Source organism: Terrapene carolina, unplaced genomic scaffold, assembly GCF_002925995.2.
Source record: "Terrapene carolina triunguis isolate 2854851 unplaced genomic scaffold, T_m_triunguis-2.0 Scaffold96, whole genome shotgun sequence".
Taxonomy (NCBI): Eukaryota; Metazoa; Chordata; order Testudines; family Emydidae; genus Terrapene; species Terrapene triunguis.
The window spans coordinates 69,677,485-69,692,180 of NW_020664447.1; the positions used below are offsets into that span (position 1 = coordinate 69,677,485).

The 14,696-nt window shown below is 39.9% G+C and overlaps 1 protein-coding gene across 2 annotated transcripts in view; it reads right to left on the minus strand.

Moving 5' to 3' along the window:
* Window positions 1-14,696, minus strand: part of EML5 (EMAP like 5) — a 294,191-nt gene that overhangs the window by 227,739 nt on the left and 51,756 nt on the right. For both annotated transcript variants that reach the window (XM_026651428.1, XM_026651427.1), the window contains exons 3-4: window positions 10,909-11,007; window positions 9,536-9,604 (exon numbers count right to left, since the gene is read on the minus strand). In XM_026651428.1, the coding sequence (XP_026507213.1) occupies window positions 9,536-9,604; window positions 10,909-11,007 (168 nt within the window). The remainder of the gene's footprint in view (window positions 1-9,535; window positions 9,605-10,908; window positions 11,008-14,696) is intronic.

Consider the following 14,696-nt stretch of genomic DNA (forward strand, 5'->3'; position numbering starts at 1 on the left):
AGAGTGCATAGGAACTGCTGAGCTAATTTTGTAACCCTGTGCTGAATGTCATGTAGCATTTACTTCATTCACTGCAAACAGGTAACACAAACTGTCTCAAGAGATGCGCCATCATTTTCCCTGTACCCCTTTGTGCTAATTTAGACTCTTAATCAGCATTTTTGTTGCTCACAACCTGTTAAAAATTCTGAATAATGGACATTAGTAGAAGGATTGCAGCATTTACTTAAAAAAAGATTTTCATATTTCCAGTAGTTATTGAGAAATAACCATACACTGATTATGCAAATCCCTGCACTTGAACTCTGATTGGTTAATTATAGCAGTACAGAGATTTACATACTATATTACCTGAGAAATAACAGTACAATCATTGTACAAATCAGGCACCCACAACCAATATGGGAGCAGAGAATAGCATATATGAGGAAAGCAATTCCACAGAATCTTGTCATTTCAATCGATTTAGGCAATTCCATTTAATAATATAACAATTTGCATTCTCCAGTCAAATACCTACTCAATATGAAGTCTATCCAGAGATTATATAATGATTCCTAGCATGAGAAATAATTGTTGATGCTAAATAGGAATATCATGATGGATTAAACATATTTTTAAAGTCTGACCTCTTGCCTAATCAGGATGCTATTCAAGATCTTGGGTTAGGATTTTTTATTTAAATAACGCATGACCAAATAGCTGCAGCCTAGTTGTTAAAGATGCTCAGAATATGATTTAATTAAAACGGATTTTGTTAACTATAAGTTGCTAAAAGAAACTAATTTTTTTAAAATAAACAAATAGGTTACTTCAGCAATCTGAGTCATTCCTAATATACAATTGTTTTTGGCCAAAAGATAGGAGGACTAATTTGCCAGTGTTGCACTATGTCTTGAAGTGGCAGAAAGTTAACCAGTAATCAAGCTAATGGAAGTCTTTAAACTACATGATAGGCAGTATGTTAAATCAAAGTTGTATGCAATCTAGCTGACACACTGAACATTTTTGCCAACAAAGCAATAATAGTTTAATCCCCACATTCACTCCTTACAAGCAACATAAGTTTCCCACCTGTCAATGATAAAAAAATAATTTCCTTTTTTAAAAAAGTACTCCCAGAGATCTTTGTAAACAAATGGCTATAAGGAATTTCAATTGCCACTCCTCATTTTTTAGTGTAAATTAGGGATCAAATTGGGGCATATACAGGGATACCCATCTCCCCAGTCACCCCCCAGCCACCAATTTCTGCTCCAGAATCTCAGCTTTTCTATTTAAAGTTGCTCCCTCAATAAATGTTGAGAGAGGAGGCTCCCTGAAGAGGAGGCAGGGTAGAAGCTTGGCACCGACCATAATTGAATAGAATAATCTCTGGTGACTACAAGACCCACTAGTTCAAAACAATTCCAGTGAATGCTTGGAAGGAGGATGGACAGACAGACAGTTGCTAAAGATGGGTGAGAAGGGTAGGGACCTAGGATTAAGATCAGTATGGGCTTTTAATATGACCACCACACTTGCTGCTTATTGGTGGACAAAGAAGGTATTTGAATGGGAGAAGGATGAGCTCGATTGTGCGAGAAGGGGTTATTCACCTTGTGCAGTAACTGTGGTTCTTTGAGATATGTGTCCCCCTATGGGTGCTCCACTGTAGATGTATCTGTGTCCTTGCGCCTCAGATTGGAGATTTCAGGTAGAGGTGTCCATTCGGCCTGCACATGTGCTCTCCCTGTCTCATGCCTTGCCTCAAGGCTATCCAGTGCTGCACAAGTTAACCACCCTCAGTTCCTTCTCTATTGCAGAGCCTCTTATTAAGAGCTCACAAATAGAAGGGAAGACTTCCACCATTTGAGAGAGTCTTTGATTATGAAGGACATTAACAGTGGTTTGGTCAATCTGTCTGTTTGGTGCATATACCGTTTTGAGCCATGCCTGAAGGCAACACAGGTGGAGCCTTGCACGAGTTATTACAAGGTGCCTGCTGCCATGTACCCCAGTAGTTGAAGGCAATTCCTGGCCAAGGTTTGGGGGCTGATATGGATGGTGTCAATTAAGATTGTTAGCATATTGAACCTGTGAGTGGGAGGAAGGCTTTGGCCTTTACTGCATCTAGATAGGCTCCTATGAATTCTAGATGTTGCACTGGAGTTAGAGTCAATTTTTGAGTGTTCAGTTGTAGTTCCAACTCCATAAATAATCTATAGCAGTGGTTCTCAACCTGCGGTCCAATCAGCACACAGCTGTGGCCTCATGTGACATCCTCAGGACCATACAGGTAGTGTGTGTGTTATGTGAGTCACATCCACACCATATATAGAGAATTGCATGGCTGATAGGGCATCAAACAGTTGTACCTTGAGTAGGCAGTCATCTAGATACAGATATATCATGATTCCTAATTTGCAAAGACATGCCGCTACCACAGATAGGACCTTCAAGAATGCTCTGGATGCAGACAATAGGCTTAATGGAAGTACCCTGTATTGAAAATGGTCTTGACCTAGGCTGAATCTCAGGAACTTTCTGTGGAATGGTTGGATCTTGATATGAAAATAAGCATCTTGTAGGTCAAGGGCCGAGAACCAGTCTCCCTAGTCCAGATATGAAATTATTGTTGCTAATTTAACCATCTTGAATCTTTGTGCCTTTACATATTTGTTGAGCAATCTCAGCTCCAGAATGGGTCTCCATCCTTTATTCTTTTTCAGTATCAGGAAGTATTTGGAGTATACTTTCCCTCTGTGCTGATTGGGAACTTGTTCTATAGCACTGAGGTTTAACATGGTATATTTCCTGATGTAACAGACACTCGTGAGAGGGGTCCTTGAAGAGGGACAGAGAGAGAGAAAGAGGATGGTTAGGAGGGAGGGAGGGAAAGTGGACTGAATAACCATTGGAGATTATTTCCACTTATCTGACATTATCTTTTCCCCATTTTGTCAAAAGAACAAGGCGGTGTCTAAAACGATGGCAATAACATGAATTTTGCAGCAACTGATGGTGGCTAGGGGCCTCAGGCTATGTATCAAAATTGATATTTCAACATTGAAGGCTGTGCAGTTGAGGTTTGGGGCGCTGTCGCCCTTTATTTTTGTATCCGTTGTCTCTTCCACTGAGGTTCATAGTTTCTCTGGGGTGGACGGAACTGGGCAGGTCAGGATCTTTGTGATGTCTGAGATTTGCTGTACCTCCTTTTCTGTGCAGGTCTGTAGATCCTCAGGGAATGCAAAATGGCTCGAGTAGTTTAGTGCATGGAGGGAATCATCTGTTTTTTCCATGAAGAGTTTGGATCTTTTGAATGGAAGGTCCTCCTCAGTCATTTGGACTCCTCTTGGGAGGCTGGAAAGGTGAAGTCACATAGCTCTCCTGAGAAGCTGTATCAGCAGTGTCTAGTGAAGTCTGTAATGATGTACTTGCCAGAAACTGGCCCTCAACAATGATGAGTTGGAACTGCACTCTTTGATCATTTGGGAGATGTTCAGTAAAGGTGCTGAATTTCGAATAATTGATGTGGTTATATTTCACCATCAAGGCCTGATAATTAGCAATCCTAAACTGTAGGGTTGCTGATGAGTACGATTTCCTGCCAAATAAGTTCATTCTTTTCCAGTCCTTGTGATAGGGTGTTGATTTAGCATGGTGCTGTCTGCCACGTTTATTTACAGCATCTACCACAAGGGAATTTAGTGATGGATGGGAGAAGAGAAAGTCCACGTCTTAAGAGGGGACATAATATTTTTTATCTGGACTTTTGCATGTGGGCGGTATCATGGCTGGTGTTTGCCTGATGGTTTTGGCTGGGTCTAGTATCTTCCATATGTCCTTATCAGGTTGCATTGCATTCTCTATCAATGAGGCAATTGATAGAGACTGCAATGCAACCTGATAAGGACATATGGAAGATGTCCAGCAGCTTTTATTGTGTCTCCTTTATTTCTTCAAAGGGATCTGAAGTGAGTCCACCACTGTCTTGGTGAGGTCTTGAAATTGTTTAAAGTCATCTGCCATAGTTTATGGAGGAGGCATAATGGCTTCAAATGGAATGGATGATTAGATGTTAGTTAATGGAGTAATTTCTTTATCCAGTCTTGCTTCCTGTTCCTCAAAAATCTCCTCTTGAGGATCAGGGGGTCTAGAAAGGGAAGTTGAGGGAGATTGTTTTCCTCTATCCCTATGTGAGACATTTGAGGTCCTAGAGAACTGGTGTGTCTAGAGGCTTCCCGGGGTCCCAATACGGCCAACTGGAGTGGTGCAGACAGCATGGGTGGTGGTACCTGGCCAACGGTGTCCATACCAAGTGGGTGGGCCTTGCCTGTCATGTCAGTTTTGTGGCTCTGTAACTGTTTCTAGGTGATTGGTCCCTTGATGTTGTCCTGGGGAACTTTGTACTGAGATTGAAGATATGTTATCATCATCCTCTTCTTCACTTGATAGAGGTGGAGCAGAAAAGGAGGCTGATGAGGAGTGTCTTGGTACCGTGGGGAATTCAGGAGACCGAGATGTTGTTGGTGCCAGTACTAAGTAATGGGGATTCTAGCATTTCTGAGACCAAGAGGTCTTTGAAGAGAATTCCTGTAGTACTATGGTAGTAATCAGTACCAACGGAGTCTGCCTAGAGGGGCCTGGTGTCAAGGGAGTCAACGGCACCTGTAGTCTTCTGTGGTCCAATGATCAGCCAGAAGATGGTGCTCTGGTCTTTTGTGTGGAAGTGCTCGGTACTGAGGCTCTCCTTGTCTCTGGTGGTGCCATTTTAGAAGAGCTAGCACAGTCTCTACTGCTTCTTTTCTCTGATAGAACCAATGCCTCTGACCCTGTGCCCTTCAGGTCTTTAGGCTTACAGACAGTACCAGTACTTGAGGAGCCTAATGACTCATGGGTACCCTGTTGCGGTTTGGTCAGTACCAAGGTGGATGATTTTGCGGGGGGATCTCTTTTTTCCCAGTCAATTCTTCAGTTTGGGGACTGGTAGCCCTCTTTTTTGGTGGTTTTGTGAGAGGAATCAGCAGATATCCTCTTTGAATCCATGTGGGAGTGGATTCAAAGGACTGTTGCTCTGGGGTGATCTAACTGACCTTTTCATCAAGAGGAGTCTGAGCTTCAGTTCATGGCTTTTTCCTGTTCCTGATTTTAATTTCAGACAGAAAGTACACTTTTGTGGTAAGTGAAACTCTCCTAGGCAGTGAATGCAGCATGAATGGCCGCTACTGACCAGAATAACTTTTCTGCAGGAGAGATTGCGTTTAAACCTGGGGAAGCCAGGCATACCCCTTTTGGGGTTTTGTTTCCCGAAAGAGGAAGAGATAACTGTTTTTGAAAGCCCCCCACCCTCTTTATTTTAAAAAAAAAGAAAAAGAGTAATATTAATCTAGGTAACAAACTACTAACTAGAAATAAAGTTTAGAAATCATTAGGAGCATTAGAATCATCACTCAGACTCTTCTAATGCTCCATCTCAGGCCAAGAGAAGTTGAGAAGGAACTGAGTGTGTTTGCCTGCGCAGCACTAGATAGCATTGAGGCAAAACACGAGAGAAGGAGAGCACATGTGTAGGCTGAACAGGCACTGCTATCTAAAATCTCCAGTCTGAGAGGCGCAGTGACACAGATACACCTACAGAGGAGCACCCAAAGGGATACTACTCGAAGAAGTGTGGCTTTTTCTTTGGCAGCACAATGAAGCTTTGGTAAGCCTGCTGAGAGATACTCTGGCAGTACTGACCCTTGAAGTGGAAGGGTTTCCTCTTGTTAGCTGGTATGTAGACCCTAAAGAGCAGAGTATGCCTCTGGAATTTTTAAGGGAGTATGGGGAGTCATCAGTCCAGATTACAAGCCTCAGTGACAGGAAGGATGGTGCAGTGTTCAACAGTGACAAAAATGTCGGTAGTGGGAAAAGATCTGGAGGGAAAAAATGCAAGAGTTTCTCTTTTATTTATTTGAGTTCCCTGTGTTTCTCTATGGTGTAAGAAATGCTTCTCCATGCATTTCTTAACTGTAGGCTGTTAGAAGTCATTGATTGCTCCAGGAAAACAACCAAACCTTGAGTGTCTGGATTCACCTCAAAATTATTTTTTGTATAACTCTGCCTGCTGCCCTTTGATGTAGCTGCCTGTCCCAAGCCTGGACAAAGTGAGATTTGAAATCAAGTCTAACCACCTAACCTTGTTAAAAAAACCAACTAATTGGTTATAGAAAATGGAGCCAAGCTATCATTCTGTTAAAAATGGTTGCTCAATAGAGAATACTGCCATCCCCTCATGCTACATAAAGATTCCTGGTAAAAGCCAGTCTCTGGAAGACAGGACCCTCAAAAGTATGATGCTGACAGCAAGAAAACACTTCAAAGCTCTCACAGATCATGAGGGAGATGAACAACTATGAACTTGAAATCCTGAGTATCAGTCAGAGCAGACTGACAGGTGTGGTAAGAAGAATTCCAAGCAAGAGAAAAAAATCTCATCTATGCAGGTCTTAGTGACAATGCATGCTTCACAGGAGTAGCACTCAATACAACAGATTCTATGGAAAAATCGCTTTTCAACTGGAAACCTATCAACCAACACATCATATGTGCAAGGCTCCAAATCAGATTCCTAAACATGTCAATAATACGGTGCTATGCTCTGACACAGGAACATAGTGATGAGGATAAAGATAAGTACTATAATGGACTCCAAATGTGATTGACAGAATACCAAAACATGATTTACTCATTCTGATGGCTAAAGTGCGATGTGATAACCAAGGAATGGAAAGATCAGCGGGGAAGTGTGTACTGGGAATCATTAAACCCAAATGGTGAGAGATTCATTTAATTGTGCATGGTGTCCAACCCAGTTCTTGCAAGCACCCTGTTCCCTCATAACGACATATGTAGACAAACATAGAATTCACCAGGTGGCAAAACAAAAAAACAAAATAAAAAATCCCAGCTCAATCACATCTGCATTAGCTCAAGATACAGGTCATCCAACCAAAATGCAAGTGCATATCGAGCAGCAGATGCCAACAGCTTTGCCAAACTGAATTTAAAACTGAGAAAGCTCAACTTTAAACAGAAAGCAGCAAAGAAAATCCACAGTACAGAACTGAAAACAAACAAACAAACAAACAAACAAAAAGTACTGTGAGAAACTCCAACTTCAACTAAGGAACAGATTTGAGGCATTGCCAGAGGCAGAGGAAGACAGGGCAACAACTGGACCTAAAGAAAGTGGGCAGCACTCAGTGACAATGTGATTCAACCAGCAGCAGTTGTAGTTGGATATCAACATAAACATAGCAAGAATTAGATAAGCCAACAGATACACCATCTTACTGATGAAAGTAAAGCACTGAAAGGAAAACTCCTGAATGCTAAGATCAATGAAATATTGGAAAAAGCAAAAGGAGTACAAGAAAACAGACAAAGCAGTGAAAAGCAATGCAAGGAAAAAGAAACAGCATTATGTTTAAGACTTAGCAGCTGAAGCTGCTGTTATGATACGAAACCTCAGAGTCGTTTAACTCGTAACTAAAACCCTGTGTGGAACAATAAAAAATACAGAAGGAAAATGCTTACAGCTGGGGTAGAACAGAACAACAGATGGGCAGAGCATTTTAAATAAATCCTCAACAGACCAAGCCATACCTCAGCACCAGAATTCAATGAAACATGCAAACCTGACCAATTTGATATCAGCATCGGTACCATAGAGATGTCAGAAATACAGGCTACAATCCAGAAGCTCAAAAACAACAGAGCAGTGGGAGATGATCAAATCACAGCAGAAATGCACTTGACACTACAACCCTAATCAAACTGGCAGAGCTGTTTAATGAGGTCTGGGGAAAGAGAGACCACTCCTAACCAGCGGATATATGGAATAATTCTCAGAATACTCAAAAATGGTGATTTTACTGACTAACGACTGGAGAGGAGTCACTACTCTCTGTAGCAGGAAAAGTCTTCTATGGTGTGATACTATACAGGATGAAAGAGGCATTGGATGCACAGCTTAGGGAAGAAGCATCTGGATTCAAGCCGAAGAGATCTTGTGTAGATCAGAAAAATGTATACAATGGCAGGTTCCCCTTATTATCAATTTAGTCTAATTTCAAAAGGCATTTAACAGACTGCATAGGCATACATTGTGGAATATTCTTCAGTCTTATGAAATTCCAGCTACAATTGTCATCATCAAGACTAAATACATTGATACAAACAACACTGTAAGGGTAAACAACCAGACCCGATGGTTCAACATGGACACTAGCATTATTGTTTGGGATTGCCATAGATTGGATAATTAAGAAGTACATTAGCAACACAAACACTGGCATAGTATGGGTAGATGGCAAATGCCTACAAGGCCTAGATTTTGCTGATGATATCATGCTAGAGTGACATCTCCAAAAAGCTACAAAGAAAGACAGACACGTTGGCAAAAATATCAGGCCTAGCAGGACTCACAAACGAATGTCCTTGAAACCCTAGTGTCAAGCAATAACAACATATCAGAAGGCAAAAACAAAGAAAGTTGAACAGTTCATTTACCTGAGCAGCACCATATTTGCTAACAGAGATTTTGTGAAATAAGTGATATCAAGGATAGGAAAGGCATCCACAGCATTCACTAAAAACTCAAAAACCTATTGAAATCAAAGATATACAGTACCAAAACAAAACAAAACTTTCAACTCAAATGTAATCTCAGTGCTAACATACAGCTGAAAGAGCTGGAGATCTTAAAATGTTAGATAGAAAACTAGATGCCTTTGAAAATAAATGCCTAGGAAAGATTCTGGGCATTGGATAGCGAGACTTTATCAACGATGAAGAGATCTGAGAAATTATAAATCAGCAGCTTATCTCCACTAGAATTAGAAGGAAATGTTGGACATATTTGGGGCATGCCAACAGACAGACTCCCACGTAAAGCTCTCAGGTGGAACCCAACTGGTGTGAGGAAACAAGGGCACCCCAGAGAAGAACCACCACCCTTAGCAGGGAGGACAGAACAGTCAGTCAATCTCAACACCATAGAGCAGATGGAAGCAGCAGATAATGACAGAGAGGATGGAAGAGACTAGTTTCTGCCCTGTGTGCCAACATCAGCAAAAGTAGGATCTAGTAAAAAATCATCATCATCACCACTACTTACTTAGGATCTCAAACAGTATATTTTATAATACTTTATTTTTAAATAACTTCAGTGTATCTTGTGGAAGAACTCTCATGTCCTTTTAAAAAAAACTGCACTAGCAGTTGTCTAATTACAAATAATGTTCTTTTTCCAATTTACATGTTCAATTTATATTAAGCAGCAACTGAATCTAATATAGTCTATTAATGGAAAAGTTATCAGAATATCTCATGAGCAATAATATTTTTGTTTGTAATTTATTAGTAAGATTCTGAATACAAACCTCCTATCTAAATTAAATATAAAAGTACTCCCTTTAGATTCCATAATTACTTGTTTTACAAAAAAAAGAGTGATAGTAAATATAACTCAACATATTTATATAAGAAAAGTGTAAATTTAGTACAGTACCTTAATATGTTTTACACCACAGCTGACTAGTTTGTTTGGTTGGTACAAATCCCAAGAAATATCAAATATCTGCAAATAAATCAGAATGCTAGTAAAGATGGTCTTTTTAATACATGTATAATTTTATATATAAATGAAAATAGAACAAATTCCCATCCAAATGACAAACAGCACAAAATCTACTGACCTATAGACAGCAAAAAGCCATTTCAGAGCTTTTCAAAGAAGTTTATTGGGACCATTTTTTATGCCTCCCCTCAAAAGTTAAATTGCATTGTACATTATATAAATAGCTTTCATTATCTGTATTTGTCTGGCATACCCAAAGTAACACAGTTACAGAAGATGTTGTGTGTATATTTAAAAGTTGTAGAAAAAAATCCTATCTTGCATTTGAGAAATAATATTTCATTATACAGGTCTGTCGCATCTTACGCTGGGGTTACGTTCCGCAGTCAGCACGTAAAGCGAAAATTGCGTATAGTCAAAATTATATTGAGTGTAGAGCGGAATCGCCCGCACTACAGGTACAGTATTAAAATTGTTATTTTTCTCTTCTTTTTTGTTTTTGCTGACCGCATAAAGCTGAAATCGCGCATGTTAAATGCGCATAAGATGCGACAGACCTATATAAAAATGGGCACACACAAGTCTAATGCTGTTTTTTCCTGATGTTTGAGGACTGTGAAGTTGTGCAAGTTAATGTTCTTTTATGCCTTTTCTCATTTTTATGTATTATCTTTAGATGTATATGTCTAAACTAGAAGCTTGATAAGGAAATAAAGTTCAATATCTATTTGTCAGAATGCTCTGAAGGAGTTATTAGTGATATTCTCAAAAGCCTGGAAGATTTTAAATGCCAGCGAGATTATAAAAATGAAAATAGTCACCAAATGTATATTATTGTTAAATGGAGTTAAGTTCTTGTAACATGTCTTAATAGTGTTCTTTTTGAGTATTCTTTCATTTGTGTAAAAGCTATGAATAAGCCTGCTTCAAAATGGTCTCCAAAGTACCGTGTGTATTCCCCAACTCCTAAGCCACATACAGCTAATGAATTACAGAGTTCAAAAGATTTGGCACATTTTGGTTCTCCCGTACCAGGAGTAGGGTCTAGCGTTTCCTCAAATATGACACCTTCAATATATGCTTCTAGGTCTCCACAGAGTATGCATAAATATGTGGTAAACCACATATCACCTAAAGCATAGATATTTATGATGCATATATTTTTCCTCAAATAAAGTTAACATGATCAACTTCTATAATCTACAACAGCTGATATTCAGAAAACAAAAATGCCCAATATGTACACACAGAGGTTTCAAAATCCCAAAATCCCACCAATACTCCTATTAAGTAGTTATGCTTACCCTGTCTGTATGACCAGGAGCCATCGATAACATTTTTCCTTTTCTCCAGTCCCACACGCATATTGTATTTTTTGAATCCAGACCCACTGAGACCAAACGCTGATAATTTCCAAGAAGTTTAAAAAAAGAAAAAGGAAAATATCAATATTTGGATCAAGTTCCCATTTAATTTTGAGAGACATCTTACCATACCTGGATTTTTAAAAGAAATCTAATTGTATACAGTAACTCCTCACTTAAAGTCGTCCCGGTTAACATTGTTTCGTTGCTGATCAATTAGAGAACATGCTCATTTAAAGTTGTGCAATGCTCCCTTATAATGTTGTTTGGCAGCTGCCTGCTTTGTCCACTGCTTGCAGAAAGAGCAGCCCGTTGGAGCTAGCTGGTGGGGGGCTTGGAACCAGGGTGGATCGGCAGCCCCCCTATCAGCTTCCCGCTCCCTTAAGTTCCCTGTGCAGCAGCCGCCCAGCAGGCTATCAATTGCTGGGAGTTCAGCTGTCCCTCCCCCCACTGCCATGTGCTGCTCCTGCCCTCTGCCTTGGAGCTGCTCCCGGGAGCCTCCTGCTTGCTGTGCCGGGGGGGTTGGGAGGAGGAGGGCTAATGTCAGGGTGTCCCCCTCCCCTCTGATCCTGGCCCCCGCTTACCCCATCTCCATAGAGCAGGGGGGGACATGACAGGGCTCAGGACAGAGGGAGCTTGCTGGGCAGCAGCTGCTGTCTCAACTTGCTGATCTACTTAAAAAGGCAGTGTACTTAGAGTGGGGTCAGAGTACCTAAAGGGGCAATGTGCATCTCTCTCTCTCTCACACACACACACACAGGGTGTGCGTCTCTCTGTCACTGTCTGCCATGCTGTCTCCCCTCCCTCCATTTCTTCCTTGTAGAGTGTGAGGCTACATTAACAACAATGTGATAACCCTTGAGGGCTCAGCCGAGTACTAGTTCATCATTTACCAGTAAGGCATTCCCTGGGAAATATCCCACCCTCTTACTTCACCACCGCAACCAAGCTTCACAATCATCATTGCTGTGTACAGTATTAAATTGTTTGTTTAAAACTTATACTGTATAAATATATAGTCTTTTGTCTGGTGAAAATCATTTCCCTGGAACCTAACCCCCTCCCCATTTACATTAATTCTTATGGGGAAATTGGATTCACTTAACATCGTTTTGCTTAAAGTCGCATTTTTCAGGAACATAACTACAACGTTAAGCGAGGAGTTACTGTATATATTTAAGAGGGGGGAAAATAGAGCAACAGGGCCCAGTGTTAGTCTTCATGTAAGCAAAAACTTCCATGGAGGTTGTGTCAGTAGAAGAACAATACACTTTTATAAACCTGAGGTTAACTAGTACCTTAACAGATATTAACAGATATTTCTGAATTAATACTTTGAATATTGTTCTTGAAATGTCCTCAATATACAAATGTGAATAAAACATAAAACATTACTCTGTACCTAAGACCCAATTCTGTAAAAATGCAGGTGCTAAATATTAAGTATGTGAGCAATCCCACTGAAGTTAGTTTAAATTTAAAGTACATACACCCTGATCCTGTAAACAGTTACCTAAGTATTAATCTTAAAATTTCAAGGAAGTGTAAAGAATAAACACATCATCTTTATCCTTACATCTTCAAAACCTGTTAAACAAAATATTTCTTTTAAAAAAATGAAGTTAAAGCTGAGAGTGTTTTTAAAATTCGGTTCAGCCAAAACCCAAAAATATTTTTAATATTCTATACCTATTAAATTTTTATTTTATTTTCTGAAATTCTTAAGAGATCCAGAGAGAAGACGTTTCAGACGTAAGGAGGCTACATGAAAGGAACAGAGAGAAAAGTGGACTGTATGCATGTGCACATTCAGCTTCCCAGATGACGCTTTACAAGAGATATAATTCAATTCTGCACTTTCAGTCCCTGCTGACCACTAAAAACCTTCAGAGGCATCCATAGCTGTGCAAGAATGGTGGTTAATTTATATTTCGAATGCTAAGCTATATCATTCTCCATAAACTATGTTATGAAAAAAATTTTGCTGCCTCCAAAAACAGCAACTGATTTTGTCTTGCATGATTGCTTTAGCATCAGGGCTTAAAACTAGCACTGAAGAAACTCAGTAAGCATATCTAAGGAGTCCCAAGTCAAAAGATGAACTGCAAATCTGGAAGTGCCAAAAAGTTATTCCTGAGATGAAAAAAATAAAATAAAATAAAAATATCTCTGTGCTCCCCAGCCCTCTCTTAGCCTAATACACCTCTACCTCGATATAACGCTGTCCTCGGGAGCCAAAAAAATCTTACCGCGTTATAGGTGAAACCGCGTTATATTGAACTTACTTTGATCCACCGGAGTGCGCACCCTCCTTCCCCCCCGGAGCACTGCTTTACCGCGTTATATCCAAATTCGTGTTATATCGGGTCGCGTTACATCGAGGTAGCGGTGTACGTGGAAATAAACAGCATATTTCTGGGCTTAACTCACTTTTCATTTTAGCTTTGCATTTCAACTTTATTATTTCTTAAACGGTGAGAGCATAATTGTTACTGTGTAAGATCTGACCACAATGATCTTACACAATCTTAAAGACAGACTAAGATCAGACAAATACAAAGTGGGTGGTAGGGTGTTTTGGTTTGGGGTTTGTTTGTTTTTACATTTGGATAGTGACGGCTTAATTTTGACAGAGGAAGGACTTGTGAGCCTTATGGACAAAGATTTTTCCTCTCTTTAACTGATAATGCTTACACTCATAGGACCAAGTTAAGGCAAATTTAGTTTCCATTTTCTGACACACGTAGATGATAATAGTCACTTAAAAAGTCTGCCTGTCAGGGAAATCCACCTACAATACCACCAACACCAAATTGGCTGCAAGCTGCACAGCCCACAGCAAAGAAACTACATGGAAGTGATCTCTCTGGTCTCTATTTGTCAAACTCCATAAATTCCCAGTTTTCAGATCTTTCAAAATCCACTCCTTCTAATGAAAATGTTCCAAACAGGAATTGACCTAGCTCCAGCATTAACAATCCTGCTCAGGAATGAGTGGAGTAAAGGTATATTGAATCTATTACTATTATAATAATTTTAAAGCATCCATCACCATGAGATCTGAGTGTTATACAAAACTTAAGTAGAGATTCAAATCTCAAAAAGAGACCAAATTTCATGCTCCCCAGCTGCCTGCAGATTTACCAGAGAGCTAGGAAAGCAGGTTTTAATTAGTATGGAACACCCGAACAAAGAGGTAGGTCTTGAAGTTCTCTCTAAAACTGGCTAGGTTCATGCTTAACTGTATTTCCACAGACAACATATTTTACAGGTGCAGCTCTCCTATCAAGAAACCTCTACCATAAACTTTGCCATTGGAGCCAGCAAGTTGTAACATACTGGATGAGCATGGGCGTAGACAACTGGGGACTGAAGGAGCTATAGCCCCCCTCCCCTTTCCCCCAAAAATGTAGAAACTGCATTAATAAGGAAACACTGAGTTAGGAACTGAAGTTCATTTATCTCATTTTAATAAAAGTAAAGAAATTTAGTTATGATGCAAAACTACTAATTGAAATGATATTCAACAGCTTTTATTTTATTTTTTTAATTCTAGTCCCCCCCAAAATACAAAAAGGTTATTTATGTCCCTGATGAGTGTAGATGTATGGTAGTTTGGAGATGATGAGACAGTCTTAAAGTAGCCTGGGCTTAGACCCATTTAGGGCTTTATATATGGCAATCGGTACCTTGAATTTCACACAACAGTCAAATGGCAACAAGTCCAG